At 39.1% G+C, this 21,748-nt stretch overlaps 1 protein-coding gene across 1 annotated transcript in view; it reads left to right on the top strand.

The window, feature by feature from the left end:
- Positions 1-21,748, top strand: part of malrd1 (MAM and LDL receptor class A domain containing 1) — a 70,318-nt gene that overhangs the window by 19,485 nt on the left and 29,085 nt on the right. Inside the window, exons 8-18 of the mRNA XM_051940462.1 lie at positions 991-1,096; positions 1,673-2,040; positions 4,348-4,793; positions 6,836-6,923; positions 7,019-7,198; positions 7,358-7,514; positions 9,393-9,549; positions 9,663-9,773; positions 11,323-11,536; positions 11,643-11,890; positions 13,395-13,683. Of these exons, the coding sequence (XP_051796422.1) occupies positions 991-1,096; positions 1,673-2,040; positions 4,348-4,793; positions 6,836-6,923; positions 7,019-7,198; positions 7,358-7,514; positions 9,393-9,549; positions 9,663-9,773; positions 11,323-11,536; positions 11,643-11,890; positions 13,395-13,683 (2,364 nt within the window). The remainder of the gene's footprint in view (positions 1-990; positions 1,097-1,672; positions 2,041-4,347; positions 4,794-6,835; positions 6,924-7,018; positions 7,199-7,357; positions 7,515-9,392; positions 9,550-9,662; positions 9,774-11,322; positions 11,537-11,642; positions 11,891-13,394; positions 13,684-21,748) is intronic.

Below are 21,748 nucleotides of genomic sequence, written 5' to 3'. Positions count from 1 at the left end.
TAGCAGTTGGAGGTTTAATATCAGCCAAGAAAACAATTCAACTGTATCACACCACCACCTCATACTGTACAGCAATGGACTGAATAGATTCAAGCTGTATCCCTGCTATAGAGGCAGGCGTCATTTTTCACATTAATTTATAAAATATTTTTTACCTCCACAGACAAAGCCAAAAAACAATAACTGTCTCCTATCTTAGCTTAGCTTAGCTTATCTTATTTGGGCAAAATTAAGTAATAAAGAAAGTCAGGAATTAATCAGATGAATTACAATGTAGTTTCCAAATATGAACAAATGTATTGTCGAAACCAAACATATACAGCACAAACTTTGCAAATAATAATAAAGCACTGCCTGAAATTACAATAAAACATGCTGCTATCACCACAGACAAAGTTTCGTGTATTTGCACATTTTGATTGTTTAATTCTAATGCTATAGACTTATATGAACTGGACAAATTCTGTTGGTAGATGTTGCACTTTCCCTTTACAATTGGAAAGATCTGTATGTTTATTGTTGAGAAATTTGCTAAAGAATCTAACTACACTTGCACGTGTACTTGGCCAACTAAAAGGAGGCATATTTTGATTTTGTTGGCAAACCAACATGCTTTGGTAATTGGTGTGAGATGAAATGGCTTTTACTGAGCTGCTATTTGCAAGACAAAACACTGTTGCCAAGGCAACTTCAGTGGACAGGATATATGTTTTATTTGTCCCTCAATTCCTATACGCTAGACACTTTAGTGCACAACAATCCCAGAGGGAGAGGTTGATAAAATGGACCCATCTGGTAACAACAACAATGTGGGGAAAGCGTTTAGTAAATGAAACTCTCAACTGTCTGCTTCTGTAACAGTTGCAGCTTTTTTTTAGGTGACTTAAAGGTGACTCACAGTCTGTATAGTGGAAAAACTTGTTTGCAAAAATGAGATGAAGCAGATGCTGAATATGGTTTGAATATTAATTAACATCTCACTCACTGCAGGTCATTTCATGTTTATACTGAAGAACAGCAGCAGTCTGTATCCACGAGCGGTTCTCCGAAGTCCCTGGTTCCAGCAGTCGGCCTCCGGCTGCACCATGACCTTCTGGTGAGAGTCACACTACAGCCTGCTTCTCTCTACCAACTTTCATTTCTTTTGCAGACTGACAAAGTTGTTCCGCAGGATTTGTTCTCATAAGCAGCATTATTCCATGTATAGATTCACCCATACTTTTGGACCATTTCCAGTCTCTCTGTGTGTCTTTTGATCTTCCTCTCTTTCCTCCATCCATCATTTCACCTGTCTCAGCGCTGCTCGCTTTGCATCTCCCTTATCTCACAGTAACACACAATGAGATGATCCGCATATGAATCTGTCATATTCTGACAGTTTTGTGGCCCCTTAAAGTTTATGTCAAATGACAGATTAGAATTTCTTACTGGGTGATTGGGATTCTCCTGGCAGGAGAGTGCAGGAGGTTTATAAATTTTATGTTATTAACAGAGTTAGCAAAAGCCATCGTGTGTTACGTCCAGGAAGCATTACGCATTATCATAAGAGGAATCTGTGATTTAGAGTATCTGGAATGAGAAAATCATTATTACACCACAGAATGCACACATTACTTTGCTGGAAATTATTATCAGTAAAATGATAGCTTTCATCTCTTTCTTACCCCCTCAGGCATTATAACTCGGGTATATCTGTGGGGGCTGCTGACATGTGCCTTCGAATCAATGGAGTTCAAAACAACACTGTCTTATGGAGAACACTTTATGACCAAGGAACCCACTGGAACCAGGTCACCGTACAGCTGGGACGTATCACCCAACCGTTTCAGATTGCTGTGGCTAAAATCAGCCTCGGCATATTTGATGGCATCTCCGCTTTGGATGACATCACCTTCAAGAACTGTTCGATGCCTCCAGCGGTGGCAGAGTGTCCTCATCACACACATTTCCATTGTGTGCACACTAAAGCATGTGTAGAGCATCTGCAGCTCTGTGATCTTGTGGATGATTGTGGGGATGGATCAGATGAGGAGGAATGTTGTGAGTATCTCTAATATTGTGTGCTGGAAAAAGATCCTTTAACTAATTAAAAGTACTAAATGAAACGGAAGAATTATATGCCAAGTATGCTAAAAGGAACAAAAGTTTAAGTACTCATAAATTGTGTCCAACATAGAAATATTACCTTATTCTATCCGCATGTTAGTCATCCATGGTATGGTAACACTAAGAGCTTCAGCAGAGCTCAACTAGAATTCTTTTTTGTTTTCTGAAGGTGTCTGACCTTCGATTCAACACTCTTCTTCAAAGACCAATGTCGAGTCTCAGGTCTTTATTCTCACCTCCAAATCACGTAGCTCATGGCCCATTTATGACCCAAGACCTCGCCTACACTCTTAGATATGAAAGAGAATTGAGGAATCTTATGGGTTTCCTTACTACTGCCACTGTGTAGGGACCTTTTAAGTTTAAAGTGGTGCCTCAGGATGCTTTGTGGCATTTGGGGTTCCAATGTGAACTACTACCACCAATAATAATACAAATATACAAAAATAAATCACACAAACATCCAGTAATATTGTCACTGAAACAGACAAAAACAAAACTAGAACCTCAAATAACTTCCTTTGTATGTGTTTTAAAAACTATTTTTGAGGAACAAACTTGTGTAATAGCAACATGTCCTCTGAAGTGAGCTGTTAAAAGTTCCTCGAGGAACTCCTCAAGAAAACCTGATTCCTAGATGAAAGAGCTTAGTCTAAACGGAGGAGGGGTCTAGAACGCCACTTACAAAATACTTATAACATAGTTCTGAGACCCATTTCCTTGCAGTTTTACAATCAATCACATCTTGAGGCATGTGACCATTAATGGGCCCTTAGCCAAGTGATTTATTGGTGAAAATTGTTTCCTGGGGCTCCCCACTCAGAACTGATAAGAACAAAAAAAAAAAAAACACCCAGCTGCCTTTACTGAAGCACTTAGGGTTATCATGCATTTTAGTTTAATATAATACTGAGCACTGTGTGTGTAGCATTTCCATTTGCAGCTGGCTAAAGATGTTGCTTGTTTATTTACTTTATTATAATTTACAACCAAGGGTTGCGGCTGCTCCATTCCAAAAGATCATAAGTTAAATAAAATTATTAAGAGAGGTAGGGAGAAAACAAACAAAAAAACTTTACCTACACAAATTTGTATTCATTTTTCAGGCTTTTTTTTGGGAAATATTCATGAAGGGAGACTGTATTAGAATCCTTTACATTAAGGGACTCTCCACTGATTTCCCACATCAAAGTCAGTGTGCCGTGTTTGGTAGTATTACAACAAATGTGAAAAAAATTCTGTAAAGCCTTTTGTGGCTCCACAAGGAGCTGTAACTCTGCTTGAGGCTAGTAGCTTGAGGCTATATTAGCTGCTCCTAGCTTAACACAGCAGAATCTTAAAAGGAGCTGTTGGTGGTCGAACTACACTGTGGGTAATGTAGGCACCAGCAGTTGACAAGGAAGAAGACTGCATGAAGTTAAAAGATGACTTCTCTGGGTCTGATGTATTGATTTTAGTACCTTTCTGAGTTTGACAAAGTTATGCTGTTTATGCTAAATCAGTAGAGATTGGTGTAAGTAATTTACAATGCCGTTAAATGGCCCCTCTGAGTGTTATATTATTGCTATAGATGTCTAAGTAGTATTTTACTGTTGTTGCTGGGGAAGATGGAGCAAAATTTGCTGTTCTATATTTTATAGCTTCATAATATTTTAAAAGGGCTGCACAGTGGGGTAGTGGTTAGCACTTTTGCCTTGCAGCAAGAAGATCCCCGGTTCAAATCCCGGCCTGAGCCTGCGATCTTTCTGCATGGAGTTTGCATGTTCTCCCTGTGCATGCGTGGGTTTTCTCCGGGCACTCTGGCTTCCTCCCACAGTCCAAAATTACTCTAAATTGCCTATAGGTGTGAATGTGAGTGTGATTATTTGTCTGTATATGTAGCCCTGCGACAGACTGGCGACCTGTCCAGGGTGTCCCCTGCCTTCGCCTGAGTCAGCTGGGATAGACTCCAGCACCCTCCGCGACCCTAGTGAGAATAAAGCGGTGTATAGAGAATGGATGGATGGATAATATTTTAAAAGATCACCATTTAATTTTTACTTTTAATCTGGAAAATAACTTGCCATTATGGATGTTAAACAACTTTAGACTAGAATAGAGGTGTAAAGTACTAGTAAGTAGAAATATCTAGAAACTTATCTTAGGTGTTGTGGTTACTTGTCTTCTTTTTGTTCTATTATACTGTAGCTGTTTTGTATTTTATTTCTGGCTGTAGTTAAAATTGGCTTTCATGTCTCATAGCTCCAGAGCTGCAGTGTAACTTTGAATATGGACTGTGCAGCTGGACACAAGATCAGAGTGGATTAGATATGTTTGACTGGACCCGCATCCAAGGCCCGACTCCAACCTTCAATACAGGCCCTTGGAAGGACCACACACGGGGCACCACTTATGGCCACTACCTCTACATCGAGTCCTCTGTGCCCCAGGAGTTTAGAGACACAGCTGTGTTGCTGAGCCGAGTCTTCCAACCCACCCACCAGCGTGGGAAGGACCTGTCCAAGTCCCGACACCACTGCGTTTTCCGCTTCCATTACCACATGTTCGGGTCACATGTGTTCTGTTTGGCAGTGTACATGAGGACCTATGCTACGGGCCGTGGTCATATGCTGTGGGTACGATATGGAGACCAAGGAAACCTATGGCACCGCAAGACTCTCTACCTCAGCAGTGCTCGGCCTTTCCAGGTAAGGAAAGATATAACGCTCCAAAAACTGATACCAAAGAGGGAATTAAATGTTTTAGGCTTCTGCTTATTAGGTTTGCTTCCACATTAATACTCTGGTTTATGTCTTGTCCCTGGATATGATGGTTAAATCGGCATCACCTTATGCTATCCTGCCCTATCCTATCGTAAATATCTAAATGCTCTACTTATACACAGTGCAAGGGGAAATGTAACTATTAGTTTTGCATATTGGTTAAAGTGCAAATCTTAGTTTAAGCACTATAAAATGAACTCACATTCCACTGTGCATCATTTGCATTCAGTCCCAGCAGTGTGTTTAAAGACAGACCTGCAGACATGAGCTCCAGGTAAACACAGTTCCTCAGCAGGCAACAGTGAAGAGCTAGTGAAGCAAAGAGTCTGTATTTAAGAGTGCACTCCAGCATTGCATGATGAAGATCTGTTTAATAGCTTCACTGCTCAACATCGATCCCTCAAGATGGATGTTCTGTTGTCATTACTCATGAGTGAGTATAACTTGACAGGCACTTAAAGACTTTTCCTCTGCTGCGCCATTGAAAACAGCAGCTCTGTTTGGCAAATTAATTGACTGCAGAAGGGTTGAAGTGAAAAAAAAGTGGCACTGATGAATTAAATTCAGACTAAGTGGGCGCATGGCCAGGAAATGACAACATCTATTGGTCAAACATCAACTTTGTCAGTTGCATCACCATAGTAATACTGAAAATGCACTGAGATTTAACTTGACCAGTGCAGCAAAAATGAATACTTTAATTGTGTTAGACAAAAAACAACAACACATTGAGGTATATTTGAATTTGACTGCCATTTTGAAAATGATTAATTGTAATATCTCAGAAAACGATATATGGGCATGCTTCCAGAATAACTAGCTGAATTCTTCCATATTTCTGATATTTAGTGATATATTAAATCTGCATTGATCTAGTCAGAAAGAAAACACAGTTTGCTAGTGCTAACATGTTAGCTCTGTGTGTTAACAGTCACAGTAACTTACTGGTATTTAACTGCATTCATTTTGGGCCCAATTTTTCATGTTTTTTGACCGCCTAGCAAATTTAAGGCCAGTTTTTACTTTCCTCTGACCTTCATGAACCCCTGTGAAAATGTATATGATTTCAAAGTGGCTAAATTTTTTTTATTGTTTTCACAAGCTAGCTAAATGCTAACATAGCCAACTGACCAAGCAAGTCAAGGTACAATTTACAGTCATGCTCATATTTTTTAGGCTTTTTATTGTATATAATTTTTGAATGTCATGTAGTCTTATAGTAGAGTCTTTATACATATTTTTTCTTTATTATTTCTCCATTGCAGCTAGCAAATTTCTGTTTACAGAACAGTACAGCTCACTGTTAATTGAGTCACTTGTCAAAGCAAACATTAGTATGCTAATATAAAACATGTTTTTAGTGAAAGCAAATAAAAAACATGTTCATTTAAATATATTTTAATGCTTAGCTAATTGCTAATTAAACAACTGACAAAGCAAATGTGAGCCTGCTAAAATATAACCTGTTTAGACTATAAACAAATCAAACAAGATGCTACTTCTAGTATTTTCTAAATTTTACACTGATGAATTTTTGCTCGAGTAAAGTCCAGGGTCTTGATTTCTCATCTTTATTACTTCCACCATTGCAGCTAGCTAACTGCTAGCTAAACCAATTCAGAGCAAATGTTAGCATGCTTATATATGATCTATTTAGACTGAAAACAGCTCAAAAGGTATGATGGAATTTTGTCAGAGTATCTAATTTAACATTTTATTAACAGAGCAATTTACCAACTACTAAAATCTTAAATTCACTTTTAAATGTTTACCTAAATCAATAAATTTCTGGATATAGCGGCAAACTTAATAGTTTGATGTTAATACCATTGAGATCTCAGGAAGGACTCCATGCATAAACTTAGCAATGATTATATGTAATAGATTTACAAGCAGTTGGTGCAACTAAATCTTGACTTATTTCTCAAATGAATTTATTGTGTGTTTACTTCTTTACCTGTCGCCAGATTTTAATTGAAGGTACAGTTGGAGATGATTTTAATGGAGACATTGCCATCGATGATCTTTCCTTCTTGAACTGTGAGCCATATGAAGGTAAATGATTACACTCTGAAGGTGAACTTTTAGGGCAATGTTGTTTCCACTGTTAATTTGTTTGTGTTTTTTAATTCTATTACCCCTTGTTCTAGGAGAGCTCCCCAAGCTGAATACCACAGCCCCTGCAGTGACCACCCCAGCACCCACCGTTACACCCCATAGCTGCCCTGAAGGACAGTTTGTGTGTGGGACACTTGAGGAGTGTGTTCCCCTGAGTCAAGTGTGTGACTTCAGACATGATTGCTCTGATGGATCAGATGAAATAAACTGCGGTAAAACATTTATAAGGCCTTTGTTATGCCATATCATTCTTTTCACATTTCCTCTCTGGTGTTGCTATGTTTTATTCTCCTTCCTTTTTCTTGTGTTTTATTGTGATTCTTTTCTTTTGCCCTGCCCCTGTTTCTTTATGTGCCTTCCTCTTTCTCCAGTGAAGGAAAGGTGCAATTTTGAAGACGGTGACACTTGTGGTTGGACGATTGTCAGCTCCTCTTTGGCCCATCCCCATGCATTTCGCTGGTCACCTGACCAAGGAGAGAGCATTCATGATGGAGAGCAGTACCACCGGCCTATTTATGACCACACCCTGTGAGTGCCAGCACCATAGTTTGTGCTAGAGTAATATTTGTAAACCTGAAATAGTTAGACAAATGATCAATTACGTAGTCTTTTTTTCCCCCAACAAAAACAAAATCCTAGTAGTCATGGATTCCGGCTTCTAAACTTCTCAAAATTTAATCAAAATAAATCTCAAATCTTTGTATTTTAGTCTAATTTCAAGATGTAAATTTGAGCACTGGGAAATTGTATAATTCTTTCTCAATTAAAAAGTTAATCAGGACAATATGCAGCACACTAATTAATAATTCATTTTTATTAATTTTCACTTACTTAACTAAACAGAATGAACTCAAAAAAGAGCAACTCTTCCTTGGTCCTTACATTTCAAACTAAATTACAGCGAATGAAAAAAGACAAAGAATTTCTGTTCACTTATTTCAAGGAAACTCCAAGGAAAATTCACCCCTATTGAAATGAATTGATGCTTTTTGCTCGAGAATGTAAAGGAAAACATATACTATATATGACTCAGTGTGTGTGGGTCCCATCTGAAGCAGATCATAGCTTGATTGTTCTTATCTGTCTTTTACTGAGTGAGTGCAGAGAGCAGACTGTGGCAGTGCACTTTGACCACAACATTTCGGTAATTTCTTTTCTCAGCCAGGATTACACAACCTCTCCGTCTGTCTGAAAGTCTCTTCCTCACTACTACAGCAGCTCTCTAAATGACTTTCGATCGATAAGCAATGAGTGAAAGAGAGGAGAAGCTGCTTTTTATTTAACCAAAGCAAAGCCACAACTCTTATGGGAATTTGATGAAGTGAAGCAGTAAAAGGTTGAAGCAAAGCATGAACCTGGCAATACAGATGAGACCAGTGAAGGCAGCATGGCTTATCTGACTGAAGCTAATGGACAGCTTCATTTTAAGTTTTTGGCCTGTAAGTAAGAGAACAAAGATGAACATGTAGCAAATGATGCTAAGCTAACTGTTGTCATTAGAAATGCAACTAATAATTTTAGCCTTGGTTATACTTTGGTTTATTTTGTTAATTGTTTTTGTTCCATAAAGCATAAAGAATACTGAATAAATATAAAATGTGTATATATAGTTTTATGCGTTCTGTTTTTTAGCCATAGTCTGTGAAAAACTTGACTATTTTAGGCTTGTTATTATATATAAAATATATGACATAAGGAGGAAAGTAAATGCTTATAGCTGAGAAGCTAAAACTTTAGAATATTCAGCTTTCATATATTTCTTTCTTTCTTTATTTGGTAGAGACATTGCACATGAATTAACCCCTATTTCTATAGCAATGAACGTAAATATGCCAGATTATAGCAACAATGCTAATTTACATCCGCAGCCCCTAGGTAAAAAGAAAAAAGACAGCAGTGATACATAGGACAATAAGTCACAATAAAAGCACATTTCAAAAAGAACACAAAGAAAACATAACAGTGAAACATACAATAAAACATAGGACAATAGGTTGCAATAAAAGAACAATAGGTCACAATTAAAGGTTAATAAGTCACAATAAAAGGACATTTAAAAGTGTATACAAAGACGTTATAGGTCAGTGGTCACAAGATTCATAGCTTGAAAATAAGTTACCACACTTGTTAATATTACATTTCCATTTTAATGATTCAATTTAGAATATTTTCTATTGATGTTAATGAAAAAGGCATAACATAAATGATTAACCAAAGTCTTGCACAGCACTCATGTATAGCACTTTAATGTAAGTAGAAAAAGGTGGCCCTCCATTAAAGCAATCCCCATCCCTTCCTATATATGTACAACACGGTCAAGCTAAAGACACAGTTAGACATGCATAGGCTCTGTTTACTCTAAAATCTTGAGATGCTGTTCTGTATTTCTTGATGTTCCTCTGATAGAAACAGCCCTGCGGGTTGGTATATGTATGCAGACAGCTCAAATGGTGGCTACGGTCAAACCGCTGACCTCCAGACGCCTGTCATCTCCTCCACTGGGCCACAGTGCACCCTGGTCTTCTGGTACCACATGAGCGGATTCACTGTGGGATCTCTGCAGGTAAAAGGAGAAGTCATACTCAGTGGGATAATAGAACTCATTTCCATGTAAAGGGTCTCATCAGGGTTGAGGTAGAGAACTATTCATGTCTGTTGTTTCTGTAATATCTGCAGGTGCTGCTGAAGCACAGAAACGTCACTCATGGGGTTTGGTCTCAGACTGGTAACCAAGGCAACAAATGGAGACGAGGAGAAGTGTTTTTGGGCTTATCGAACAACTTCCAGGTCTGTCTTTTATTTTGTTTTGCCTTGAAATACTTTTAATTGGGTTTCATACCTAGATTAAATAGATATTTTTTGTATTCAGTAATGCTGCATCGGATGTCTGTCGTGCTCTAGAATTGGGTGATATTAGTGTTTCGAAACATCTGCACTGCTGACTCTTGTTGTAGTCCTTTCTTACCATTGGAACATTTTATACAAAACACCATCACCAGAGATTTATTTAGACATCAACTCATATATTGCATGTTTATTATCTTAGTTCTTTCTGTTACCATTTACATATGCTGCCATGTGTCCATACTTGTTAAATATGATGTGTTGAAGTGCATAAGCTGCTTGCTCCATTGCGAGTAAGTCTATACATTATGGATACAGACAAAAATATCGATTTGTTATAAATAAAATGCCTGGTCTTAACGCAGACAACTTAATTGAATTATAACCTTCTCTGCTACATAAATGTCTAAATGAAAGATATGTTTAGTGATTGTGTGAGTATGTAAAGCTTGGGACATTATGTCAGATCTTTCTGAATCATTCTTCCTGTCAGTACTGTTTATAAGGATGATCTCTTATTCAAATTTGATTGGAAATAATGGGGACAGAATTCTCAGTTACCAACCCGTACCCATATTTATAGTAAAATGAATAAGAAGCTTTATCAATAGAAGTGAGACAAAACAGAAAAAGTGGAAATCTTGTGACAGTTTTTTTTTTAAAGCAAATTCCCTCAGGTTGTTTTTCTTGAATAGTAGTAGGAGTGAAGGATAGCAACATAGTAAAATAATTTCTTACTGACTCAGACAGCTGAAGTCTCATGTTCGCTTCCCATCATGAGTAAACTGACCTTCTAACAGCAAAATTCCACTTCAGCCTTCCAGGCATTAGAGTTAACAAATTGGCCACTTTTTCTGGATTTAGGCTTCATATTTTATAGCAAAGAGCCTCTTTAACACAACATATATATTCCACTGTGCTAGTTCTCTGAGGACAGCCTCTATGTGCATCGGTGTGATTGGGCTAATTTCAGCTGCAGCAGGCTGAATCGGACTTGCTTACCTGATGATCAATGATGAACTGATTGAGCCTAATTGAGTCTAATGAGTCTGAAGTTGCGAACGTGACAGTCAGAGTTTGCTGGGTGTTTGCCAAGGTGTCTGTCTGCCGAGGTTATCCCAGGTGAGTGTGACCACAAACAGTCTCAGCTTGGTTGCACAGGAGAAGTCACCCATTCGACTAAATACAAAGACATCTGTACATTTCGCTGATACGCATCAACCTCTGTCAGACCCCAGAGTCAGATCAATGCTGAAGGGCCTTTTCACAGCAAATCTTTGCCACTACAAGTGCCCTTTTCCTATTCTCTCTGAGCTTTTCGTCAGCTGACTGCCACAGCATACACAATAACGTGACTCATTAGGACAGCAGCTGTTTTGTTTTGTGGACTGTGTAATAGCATTAAGCATCAACTCTGACTCCTGAAAACAGGATTATGTTCACACAACAGTCCGAAAAGATGCTTGATTCCAGGTTTGTTGTCCTTTCTTAGGTGGTGTTCAGGACAAAGCGGGGCATCAGCTACATGGGTGATGTGGTGATCGATGACGTCAGCTTCCTGGATTGCTCCCCTCCTCTTCCTCCAGACCAGCCGTGCACACCTGAGCAGTACAGCTGCGCAAATGGACACTGCATCCCTCAAGACAACCTGTGTGACTTCATCAACCACTGCGAGGACGACTCGGACGAGGACCCCTACATCTGCAGTGAGGCCTCTTCTGATGTCTGACTGATGGCTGCTGGCAGAAGATTAATTTGCAGATAATTGGATGTCCTGGATTGATTTTTTTCTTTTTTATTGCTGTCTTTCAGAGGGCTTTAGCGGACGCTGCAGTTTTGAGTTTGACCTCTGTTCCTGGCGCCAGTGCCGACAAGATGACTTTGATTGGCGGATCAAAGTTGGCGGCACTCTGACAGTTGGAAGTGGGCCATCAAGTGACCACACTCTGAGAAACCCCTCTGGACATTACCTCTACCTGGAGAGCTCTTTCCCGCAGGCAGTCGGCGACACTGCCCGCATCGAAGGACCCTTACTGAGCAGCAGGAGTTCACAGTGCAAGGTCAGGTCAAGGTCGAGGCCGAAGTTAGGCAGCTTTTTGCAAATTTTGCATCATACATTAAGGAGCATTTATTTAATCAAGGCTCTGAGGAACAATGGAAATAATTACTTCACAATTAGACATGCCTACAGACAAAGTTATTGTTGCATAATTTGTCAAACTGGTAATACATTGCTGAGAATATGCTCAGAAATAAGGGCAGTTTCATATCCATTGTCCCCCAGAAACATGTCATGTCATGTTTATGCAATGCTCTGCACACATTATGTGGCCAAAAGTAAACAGAATAGACACACAAAACTTTAAAACATTAGTGCTCCTCTGACCTCCCTTACAAATGCTAAAATAAACTTCACAAGGTCATTGACACATCAGCTGTTGTTGTTTCCATCGGTCTCAGTGTAGCATTATTTTAACAACATTATAATGGACTGTTTCTACAAGGGTTCAGGACTTCATATTGCAGTGAAAAATGTGAGCAAAAATGTCCCCAGAAACTGGTTGAATTTCGGAGAGTTAAACAAGGAAACCTAGCAGGCTAACATCTCTGCTAATTTCTAGTCTTAAATGCTAAGCTAACCAGCTGCTGACCTTAGCTTTATTTGTAGTATGCAGACATGAGTATTGTCAGTCTTCTCATGTAAATCTCAGTAAGAAAATGTAGTTTTTATTGTATATTTTTAGTTTTTTGTCATACAGCCTTCTTGTACTTTGAGTTACAGCTGAAATCTGATGTAGCTAAATGGGCAATTAGAAGCTGAGTGTGTGTGCTTGTACGATCGGTGGTGGTGTGTGTTTGTGTCCTCCCAACTGTCAGCCTGATGCTCCACTGGGAATGATTTCTTGATTGACTGCCCAGTTTGCTCTGAGTGTTGTGTCTGTCTTATCCCGCTGCTGACCTGCCAATCAATCACGCAGTCCGCAAAAAGGCACCAATTAAACTGAAGGGAGGGAAGTGAGAAGGAGAGGAAGGACGGCCGCTGTCTTTCCTGAGAGGGAGGGAGTAACTCTGCGGCTGTAGCTCATACCTCTGTTTGGAAAGGAATCTCATAAAACATATCACTGCCTCAGTGCTGCGCTATGGAGAAACACGATTTCTCCATGCTTCGATAAAGACAAGGATTGAAAGTAAAACTGCATTGATTTTGTGACTGCCTGAGTGGATTAAAACTTACCATTCTTTATGTTACCTTGGTTTGCCCATGTGCTTTCTTGCTCGCTGTAATATATCATAATTAATGGCAATAAGGGAAAAGGAAAACAGCAAAAACATAATGAAAAAGAAAGTGGCATGATCCCAAAACACTTTGTTTAGAAAAAGAAATGTAAATATTAAATTTTCAATCCCATCTTCATTACAGTCAGGAGTTAGTAATTATATATGCATGGTAATTTTCCAGCATTTTAATTAATATTGCACAACTGTTGTAATATAGTGAGAAGTATTAAATCACTCAGTGTGTCAGATTTTTGATGAATTTTTAAATTTTTTTCCTTTGATCAGATGCGTTTCTACTTCCACATGTCTGGAGACGGCATCGGGACCCTTAGCGTGTTCAGCAAAACCGAAGGACGTCTTCGTCTCCTGCTGAACCTGACGGGAGATCAGGGCAGCTACTGGCAGATGAGAGAGATCCCGCTGAGCAGCTCCAGAGACTTCCAGGTCGAGTTCGAGGGCAAGGTGGGCCGAAATCCGAAGCGTGACATCTGCCTGGATGACATCATCTTCTCTCCAGGGTGCCTTCTGGCTTCCTCTGATGCATTAACGGACAACACTCCTCCGCCTCCTGCAGGTACAAAGTTTGCTTTTGTTTACTTTATGCTTAGCTCATTTATGGGTTTTGGTTTTGTTTCTGTTAATTTCACTCAATGACCCCTGCTCATTTTTCATCATTTAGCTTTTTACTTGGAGTTATTACAGAGGGCTTGCATAAGTTATGTTTAGTATATGCTAAAGGCTAGGGATGTCAATGACTGTCTGTTGGTTGGTTGGTTGGTTGGTACACCACTTTGATGGAAATTTATGCACAACTATTCTATTACTAGTCATTTTTTGTTTCATTTATGTGTAGCACGTTTGGTTGTTTGCTGTTTGTTTCAGTGTTACTTTTCATCCTACCTTTTTTTCATGGAACTTTTCTCTTTGGACATATTTGATAGGGTTTAGATAAGTTATGTTATATATACTGTAAATGTATTTATTCATAATAATGTTATTACCTTTCTTTCATAAAGTATCCTCCGCTTTTAGCCATGCTAGAAGCCTCACTCGTGATTGCAATGGCTGTTTGGGGGTGGGTTGGTTGGTGAACCACAGAAATTTTAGAATAACTATTCTAGAACTTGATCGATTCAATTTCATATTGATAAACATGATCACTAGGAGATGAATTGGATTGTCTTTGGTTCACCACTCGCAAGAACAAAGATTTCACTTATCCAGGAGAAAAGGTACAATTAGGATTGAGGCAGAATTTGATTTACACATTTATGAATTATACTAACTTTGGGGATGATCCAGCTTTTCATCAATCACCATAATCATACAAAAATGTAGATTTGTCAACTACTAATTATGACATAATATTCTCATCAGCCTCATCTCACTTAGTCTTTGTGTTTAGTGCTTTACAGTAAGTACATGCTAAACTAAGATGATGAATGTGGTTAACATAGACCTGCTTACCGCTAGCATTAAGCTTAAAGCAGAGCAGAGCTGACTCTAGACTTAGTGTAGGAACTGCCTTACATAACCCTACTTCATCTATAAAAAGGAGACTCTCCTTTTGAACTGGTCTCCCAAGTTTTCTTTCATTTGTCACTCCCCTGGCAGGCGTGTTTCCTTTTCTTTGCAGAGAACTTGGTCTGGGTCAGAAAGCAGAGACCTCTTTCACAGCAAGCGTTTTGATGTGTCAGAGGAGGCCCTGCTTTTGTTCGTGTTGGTTCACTGTCACGAGTTACTGAGACTCCACATGGATCTGAGCCATCGTTAATTCCATAAGCCAAATAAAACATCTATTGTTAATACTGGCCTGTAACAGAGACACTGAATGTGTGTAGTGGTACTATATAACAGTGGTAAGCCTTAAACGGCTTCAGCATGATATAAACTCACTAGCTAAATCTCACAGTGGCAAATTCAGCAAGACAAAGATTCAACAAGGCAGGGTCCTTGGCAAACAAGAATCATAGTAAAAATCCTTGCCTGCTCGAACTGGGCCTGCGATGAATTGCCAGGATATTTCTGCCAAAGCCTTTATGCTCAGATGAAGGCCAGGGTGTAGCTGGAACATATTGGTTTTTATTATTGCTTCTGAAAGGCCTGGCCATTTAATAATGGCTTTTTAATTCCGCTGGGGCAGGAGGAGTGTAGACTGTAGTCCTTTTCTTACTTTCAGTAAATAGCTGCATAACAGTTTCCCTTGAGGACTGTTTTCTCGTATGACAATTTTATCACAACGTTTTAAAATGACTGTCAGTGTGAGAAGAACGTAGCTGCAGAGCCCCAGGGCCAAATTACATTATTTTCCAGATTTGGGAAAGATATTACACCACGAAGATGTAGATAATTGCAGTTTTGATGATTTGCACCATGATAGCTTTCTTATATGGGCAATCAGAGAATTAATGGCTTCTGGGATATTTCAATATCACCTTCATTTGGAAGGTGAAAATTGGCAGTTTCAGAAATTGATGTAATATATCTAATGACAATGAAAAACTAATGCTCCACTTGTCTAGGGACATAACACCAAACATGTGTCATATCCTCTGAAAACTGAGGTTGTGTATCACGACTGCTGGTTGTCTCCCAGCAAACATGTACTACACACGTGGACAAAATTGTTGGTACCCCTCAGTTAAAGAAGGAAAAACCCACAATTCTCACTGAAATCATTTGAAACTCACAAAAGTAACAATAAATAAAAATTTATTGAAAATTAAATAATCAAACTCAGCCATCACTTTTGAATTGTTGATTAACATAATTATTTTAAAAAACAAACTAATGAAATAGGGCTGGACAAAAATGATGGTACCCATAACTTAATATTTTGTTGCACAACCTTTTGAGGCAATCACTGCAATTAAACGATTTCTGTATTTGTCAATGAGCGTTCTGCAGCTGTCAACAGGTATTTTGGCCCACTCCTCATGAGCAAACAGCTCCAGTTGTCTCAGGTTTGATGGGTGTCTTCTCCAAATGGCATGTTTCAGCTCCTTCCACATATGTTCAATGGGATTCAGATCTGGGCTCATAGAAGGCCACTTTAGAATAGTCCAACGCTTTTCTCTCAGCCATTCTTGGGTGTTTTTGGCTGTGTGTTTTGGATCGTTGTCCTGTTGGAAGACCCATGACCTGCGACTGAGACCAAGCTTTCTGACACAAGGCAGCACATTTCTCTCCAGAATGCCTTGATAGTCTTCAGATTTCATCGTACCTTGCACACTTTCAAGACACCCTGTGCCAGATGCAGCAAAGCAGCCCCAAAACATTACTTAGCCTCCTCCATGTTTCACCGTAGGGACAGTGTTCTTTTCTTCGTATGCTTGGTTTTTGAGTCTATGAACATAGAGTTGATGTGCCTTACCAAAAAGCTCCAGTTTGGTCTCATCTGTCCAAAGGACATTCTCCCAGAAGCTTTGTGGCTTGTCAACATGCATTTTTGCAAATTCCAGTCTGGCTTTTTTATGAGTTTTTTTCAGCAGTGGTGTCCTCCTTGGTCGTCTCCCATGAAGTCCACTTTGGCTCAAACAACGACGAATGGTGCGATCTGACACTGATGTACCTTGGCCTTGGAGTTCACCTTTAATTTCTTTGGAGGTTGCTCTGGGCTCTTTGGATACAATTCCAATGATCCGTCTCTTCAATTTGTCATCAATTTTCCTCTTGCGGCCACGTCCAGGGAGGTTGGCTACTGTCCCGTGGGTCTTGAACTTCTGAATAATATGAGCCACTGTTGTCACAGGAACTTCAAGCTGTTTAGAGATGGTCTTATAGCTTTTACCTTTAAGATGTTTGTCTATAAATTTTTTTCGGATGTCCTGGGACAATTCTCTCCTTCGCTTTCTGTTGTCCATGTTCAGTGTGGTACACACCTTTTCACCAAACAGCAGGGTGACTACTTGTCTCCCTTTAAATAGGCAGACTGACTGATTATGAGTTTGGAAACACCTGTGATGTCAATTAAATGACACACCTGAGTTAATCATGTCACTCTGGTCAAATAGTTTTCAATCTTTTATAGAGGTACCATCATTTTTGTCCAGGCCTGTTTCATTAGTTTGTTTTTTTAAATAATTATGTTAATCAACAATTCAAAAGTGATGGCTGATTTTGATTATTTAATTTTCAATAAATTTTTATTTATTGTTACTTTTGTGAGTTTCAAGTGATTTCAGTGAGAATTGTGGGTTTTTCCTTCTTTAACTGAGGGGTACCAACAATTTTGTCCACGTGTGTAACACTGCAGAGCGTTGTGTATTTGGGTTTTTGAGCCTTAATCTTCATTTTTCCAAGCGGCACTAGTTTTTATGAAATGTACACTGAATTATGTTGTGTTTTTATGCTAAAATCTGCACAAATATGAGCAAACAATCACTACCATCCTGTTTAAACTGGAGTTATATTTACATTAAAGATGAAATATGTTTTTTCTGACATGAAGCTAAAATGATGAATATTTCCACTTAACTGCTGAAGAGAAACACTCATTTGCTTGACACGATGTCTAAGCATCGACTGAAGTGAACCCATCATTGTCTGTATCTCAGACTTGGGAACTGTTCGGCCATTAGAAGTTGCTCTGCATCCCTTACATTTTTTATGAGGGAACCCTTGAAAAGGCGAGAGAAAACAACAAGAGCTGATTTATTGCCATTGTCACTGTGGCTATAATTGGCCTATTAAATGCATTGCCTTGCCCTTGTATTGGGTATTCGGGAGAGGAGAGAATTTCTGGATTGTCTGTGCACCAAAAAAGGATGAAACTGTGAAGCCTGCTGTCAGTTTGACCTGGAAAAGGCTCCTCTTTGGCTGTAGTGTGATGTGCAGGTCTTTTTTTCTTATTTATCTCACTGATTCAGTCTCTTTACATTTGTCTGCTTTATTCCTTACAGTGAATAGTTTGATTCTAGCAGTGCAGGATTATTATTCAGTCACTAGTGTGGAAGCAGAGTGGTCTCAGTAGCACAGATCTGTGACTAATTATGCCTCCATGTTAATGCTTTTAATTCCAATGAGCATCTGAACCATAGTTTGTCATCTTAGCCTGCTGCTCTGCTTGATGCCTTCACTGATGTTATATTCTTCAAGATCCCAAAATATTATTTCTGTCTTGAGGATAGCAACCACATCATTAGTTGCTGGAACAAGATGTGGATTCACAGAAGCACAAAAACCTCAAATGCCAACATTTTAAGACCCTGTGTAAATACATTTCAATACTGCATGTCTAGACACTGTGTGAGCAAAGAGAAGAAATATATAGTTCCTTTTGTGATTTGAGTGAAGTTTCCCCTTTAGGTTTAATGCTAAAAAATAATTTATTTTTGATACATTTTCAGCTAGCTCTGACATGTTGGGTTGTGGATACAGGAGCTCTGCATTTTAAGCTGACAGTAGTCTTGATGTTATGGCTGAGGGTTTATACATATTTACACATTTATATATGTTTATATAATTTTATATTTCATGGGTGTTCAAGCATAGGAGCTGAAAGTAGCTGCTAGAAGTATTTACATGCAGAATTGTAGGTGAAGAAATGCCAGACTAGAAACTATAGTGTGGGTGAAAAGGGCAGAAGATGTGGGGTTTTTTTTCTTTCTCAAAACATGACAGGATTATTTTGTGAACAAGTAAAGGCAGAGCAAAAAACAAAACAAAACACAGGTTCAAAACAGGAGGCAAAGTGATAGTAGAGGATGGAGGGATGTGAGGCATTTCTTGAAGGTTAAGTCAAGGAGCAAACAGCTCTGCCCTGACAGTGAAGTGAAGTTCAGCCTGCCATTAAGGAGCCAAGAGGGAGAAGAGTTGTGGATGAAGGAGAAACCTGCTCTCAGTGTGTCTCAGCAGCTGCAGAGGACGTACAGTAATACTGATGAGAGCACGGACAGCAGGAACTGTAATGACATACCGCAGCCCCTCAGGAGATTTTTTCTTTCTCAGCTCCAGTCTATATAATACCACAACATTACATGATGGAACAGAAAGACAGACGACATTTACCCTCAGTACTCATGTTTTCTTTCTCTGGCTCAGCATTTATCTCAACATTAGCATGAAACTGTTAACAAAACATGCAAAAAATGTCAATATCACTGTCATCATACACTCACAATTCAGGGATTTGTATGCGTGCATGTACTGTGTATTTATATGTACGTATGCATGTTTGTGTGCATCTGTGTTATGCTAGCCACATTCAACAATAAGAGGCAATTCAGCAAATGCTTAACTGTAGATTTAGCATGCAGGCAAATCAGAATTGAACAGCTCCTCCAATTTAATATCTTCTCATTCTCTGCCTGAGTCACGGCCGTGATTTTTTAAAGCAGGCAGCAGGAATCTCTACCTAATTAAACAGCTGAAAATGTTTATTACATCTGCTGCAAGAGAATCATGAAGGTCATTAAGCTGAGCTTCACCAGCAAAACAAGTTTGTGAATCCCTTAGTAACACAGCACATGAGAACAAAACAGTCATAATTTTTTCTAAACATGTTTTAGTGTGGCTCTTTTTTATAGGTCCCATCAAGTATGAAGAATATTTACAAGTAAAGTCACCTATGCTTAGTGGCCACATTATGAGGAACACCTGTACATGCTGATGTAGTCTAATAAACAGTTCTGCATAACTTCTGTTGTAGCAAAACTCACAATGTTCAATTACATGGTTTGGTGGTGATCTGCTGTTCGACATTATGGGTGGTGTTTGTACTGTTTCACTGACATCACTGGGTGGCTTCATTGCATCTGTCAGATTGAGATATTAGATTCACACTGTACTTTTGTATGTTTTTTTTTTTTTTTTAAACGTTGACATTTTTGCACCAGGGGGCAGTATGTCACCCAAGGTGTCTGACTTGCATACTGTATGTGAGGACTGTGGGTCCCCGGTGAGAAGATCACACTGCTCACAACAATGTAAGCCCTGAAGGTATCCATGTAACAAGACATGCACTGGAATTAATGAGGACAAATTAGTGGCAGGTAAACAGAGACTGCGACTGCTGTGGGAGTGGCGGTATGGTATGAGCCTCAAAAATGTCTTTATAATGAATGCACATGCAGCGAGGGAGCCTGGCTTCACCGTCGGTATCTGTGGCTTCCTGGCTTCCTATGTGCCTTTGCTGGGGCACATTGCTTCTGGTCCTGTGCATCTGAAGAGGAACAAAGGATTAGAAAAGACTTATACCCCTTTCTCTCCTTTAATTACAGGGACCACCCCTCTTCATCATGCCTCATATCCCTTTAGCACTCACCCCACTGGAATGCCTGGCTCCAAAAGAAGCAGATTCCTCGCCCCTCCAGCTCCACCACCCAATGATACAGTGATTTGGGCTTACAGCTCCATGCTCCTTTGTCTTGCTAAGCCTCTTAAAGAGACCCCGATGCCACATGCAGATGGTCCCCCCACTCTCCAGTTGACTTCTTATGCTCTGAAGTTAATACTCAACTCTTGGGGTGCTGCTGCTCAAGCCAGTGAAGCACATACTAGATGTTTTTGCAGGAAAGGAAATAGCAAAATACAAACATTAACTTCTTGTAAGCTCCAAATGAAGCTATAGCTAGCCACCTGTTAGCACTGGAAACTAGAAAAAGGCTGAAAACCTTGATGAGATGTGTTAGAAAATACCCAAAGCACCACCCCTAAACCTAATGAGTTAACATATTACATCGCGGTTGTTTAAAGAACATAGAAAAACAAACAAAAATGCCAAGTTGCAGTTTTATGTTGTCGATTATTTCTTGACTGAAAGCAGTAACTTCCTGAAATCATGTTCTTACACCTTTTTGCTTTTGTATGAGTTAAACAAAGGAGACATAACATACATTTAAGGAGGAAACAGACTTGTAGAACCCCATCTTGTAGCTGAATCACTACTGGCTTCTGCATTGCACTAAGAAGTGCAAAATTATACATTTTTCACAGAATCTGGTATTTTTGAGGATAAAATATTATAATTCTAATCTTAGATTTTATTCAGTTTTGCAACATAATGGCACATCTTGTTTGATTAGTTAAAGAATGGTGGGAAAATTGAATATCTGGTGGTTTGTTTTTTTTTTTTTTCCCTGAAGATAACATCCTTTTCAAACCTGCTGGGGGATTATGAAGTTCAAGGATTAATAATTCATTCAAACCACATGTAAAAAAATACTGTTTTTTCTGCTTGACTATTTCATAGTCAGGAGCAAAAATTTCCTGAATCTTGCTCTTCCAATTTTTATAATTTTTATGAGTTCTATCGTATATCTTAGGCACAAACATCTAATCTGGCTGAGCCCTGCCTTTGTGTTTCCCGTCTTGTTGCTAAGCTAAGCTAATTGGCTTCCGACTGTTTGTATGCAAGTCATACAGTCTGTGATACAGACATGGCAGTACATCTTTTAAACTTACACTTGACAAGAAATTTAATAAGCATATTTCCTAAAGCATCAGTATTCTTTAACAGGATAATGTGTCATTTATGTCCTTCCTCACTGTCTTGACCTCTGACTCCATGGTTTTTCTGTTTTACATACACCACTGTCACGGTGTGCATTAGACCTCAGTACTATGTCAGCCTTCATTGTCCTCCATGGCTAATCTAATACTGTACATATAAGAACATATACAATAAATAGTATTATGTA

The sequence above is a fragment of the Acanthochromis polyacanthus genome, chromosome 20 (assembly GCF_021347895.1).
Source record: "Acanthochromis polyacanthus isolate Apoly-LR-REF ecotype Palm Island chromosome 20, KAUST_Apoly_ChrSc, whole genome shotgun sequence".
NCBI classification, from domain to species: Eukaryota; Metazoa; Chordata; class Actinopteri; family Pomacentridae; genus Acanthochromis; species Acanthochromis polyacanthus.
This window is presented reverse-complemented; position numbering and strand designations above follow the sequence as displayed.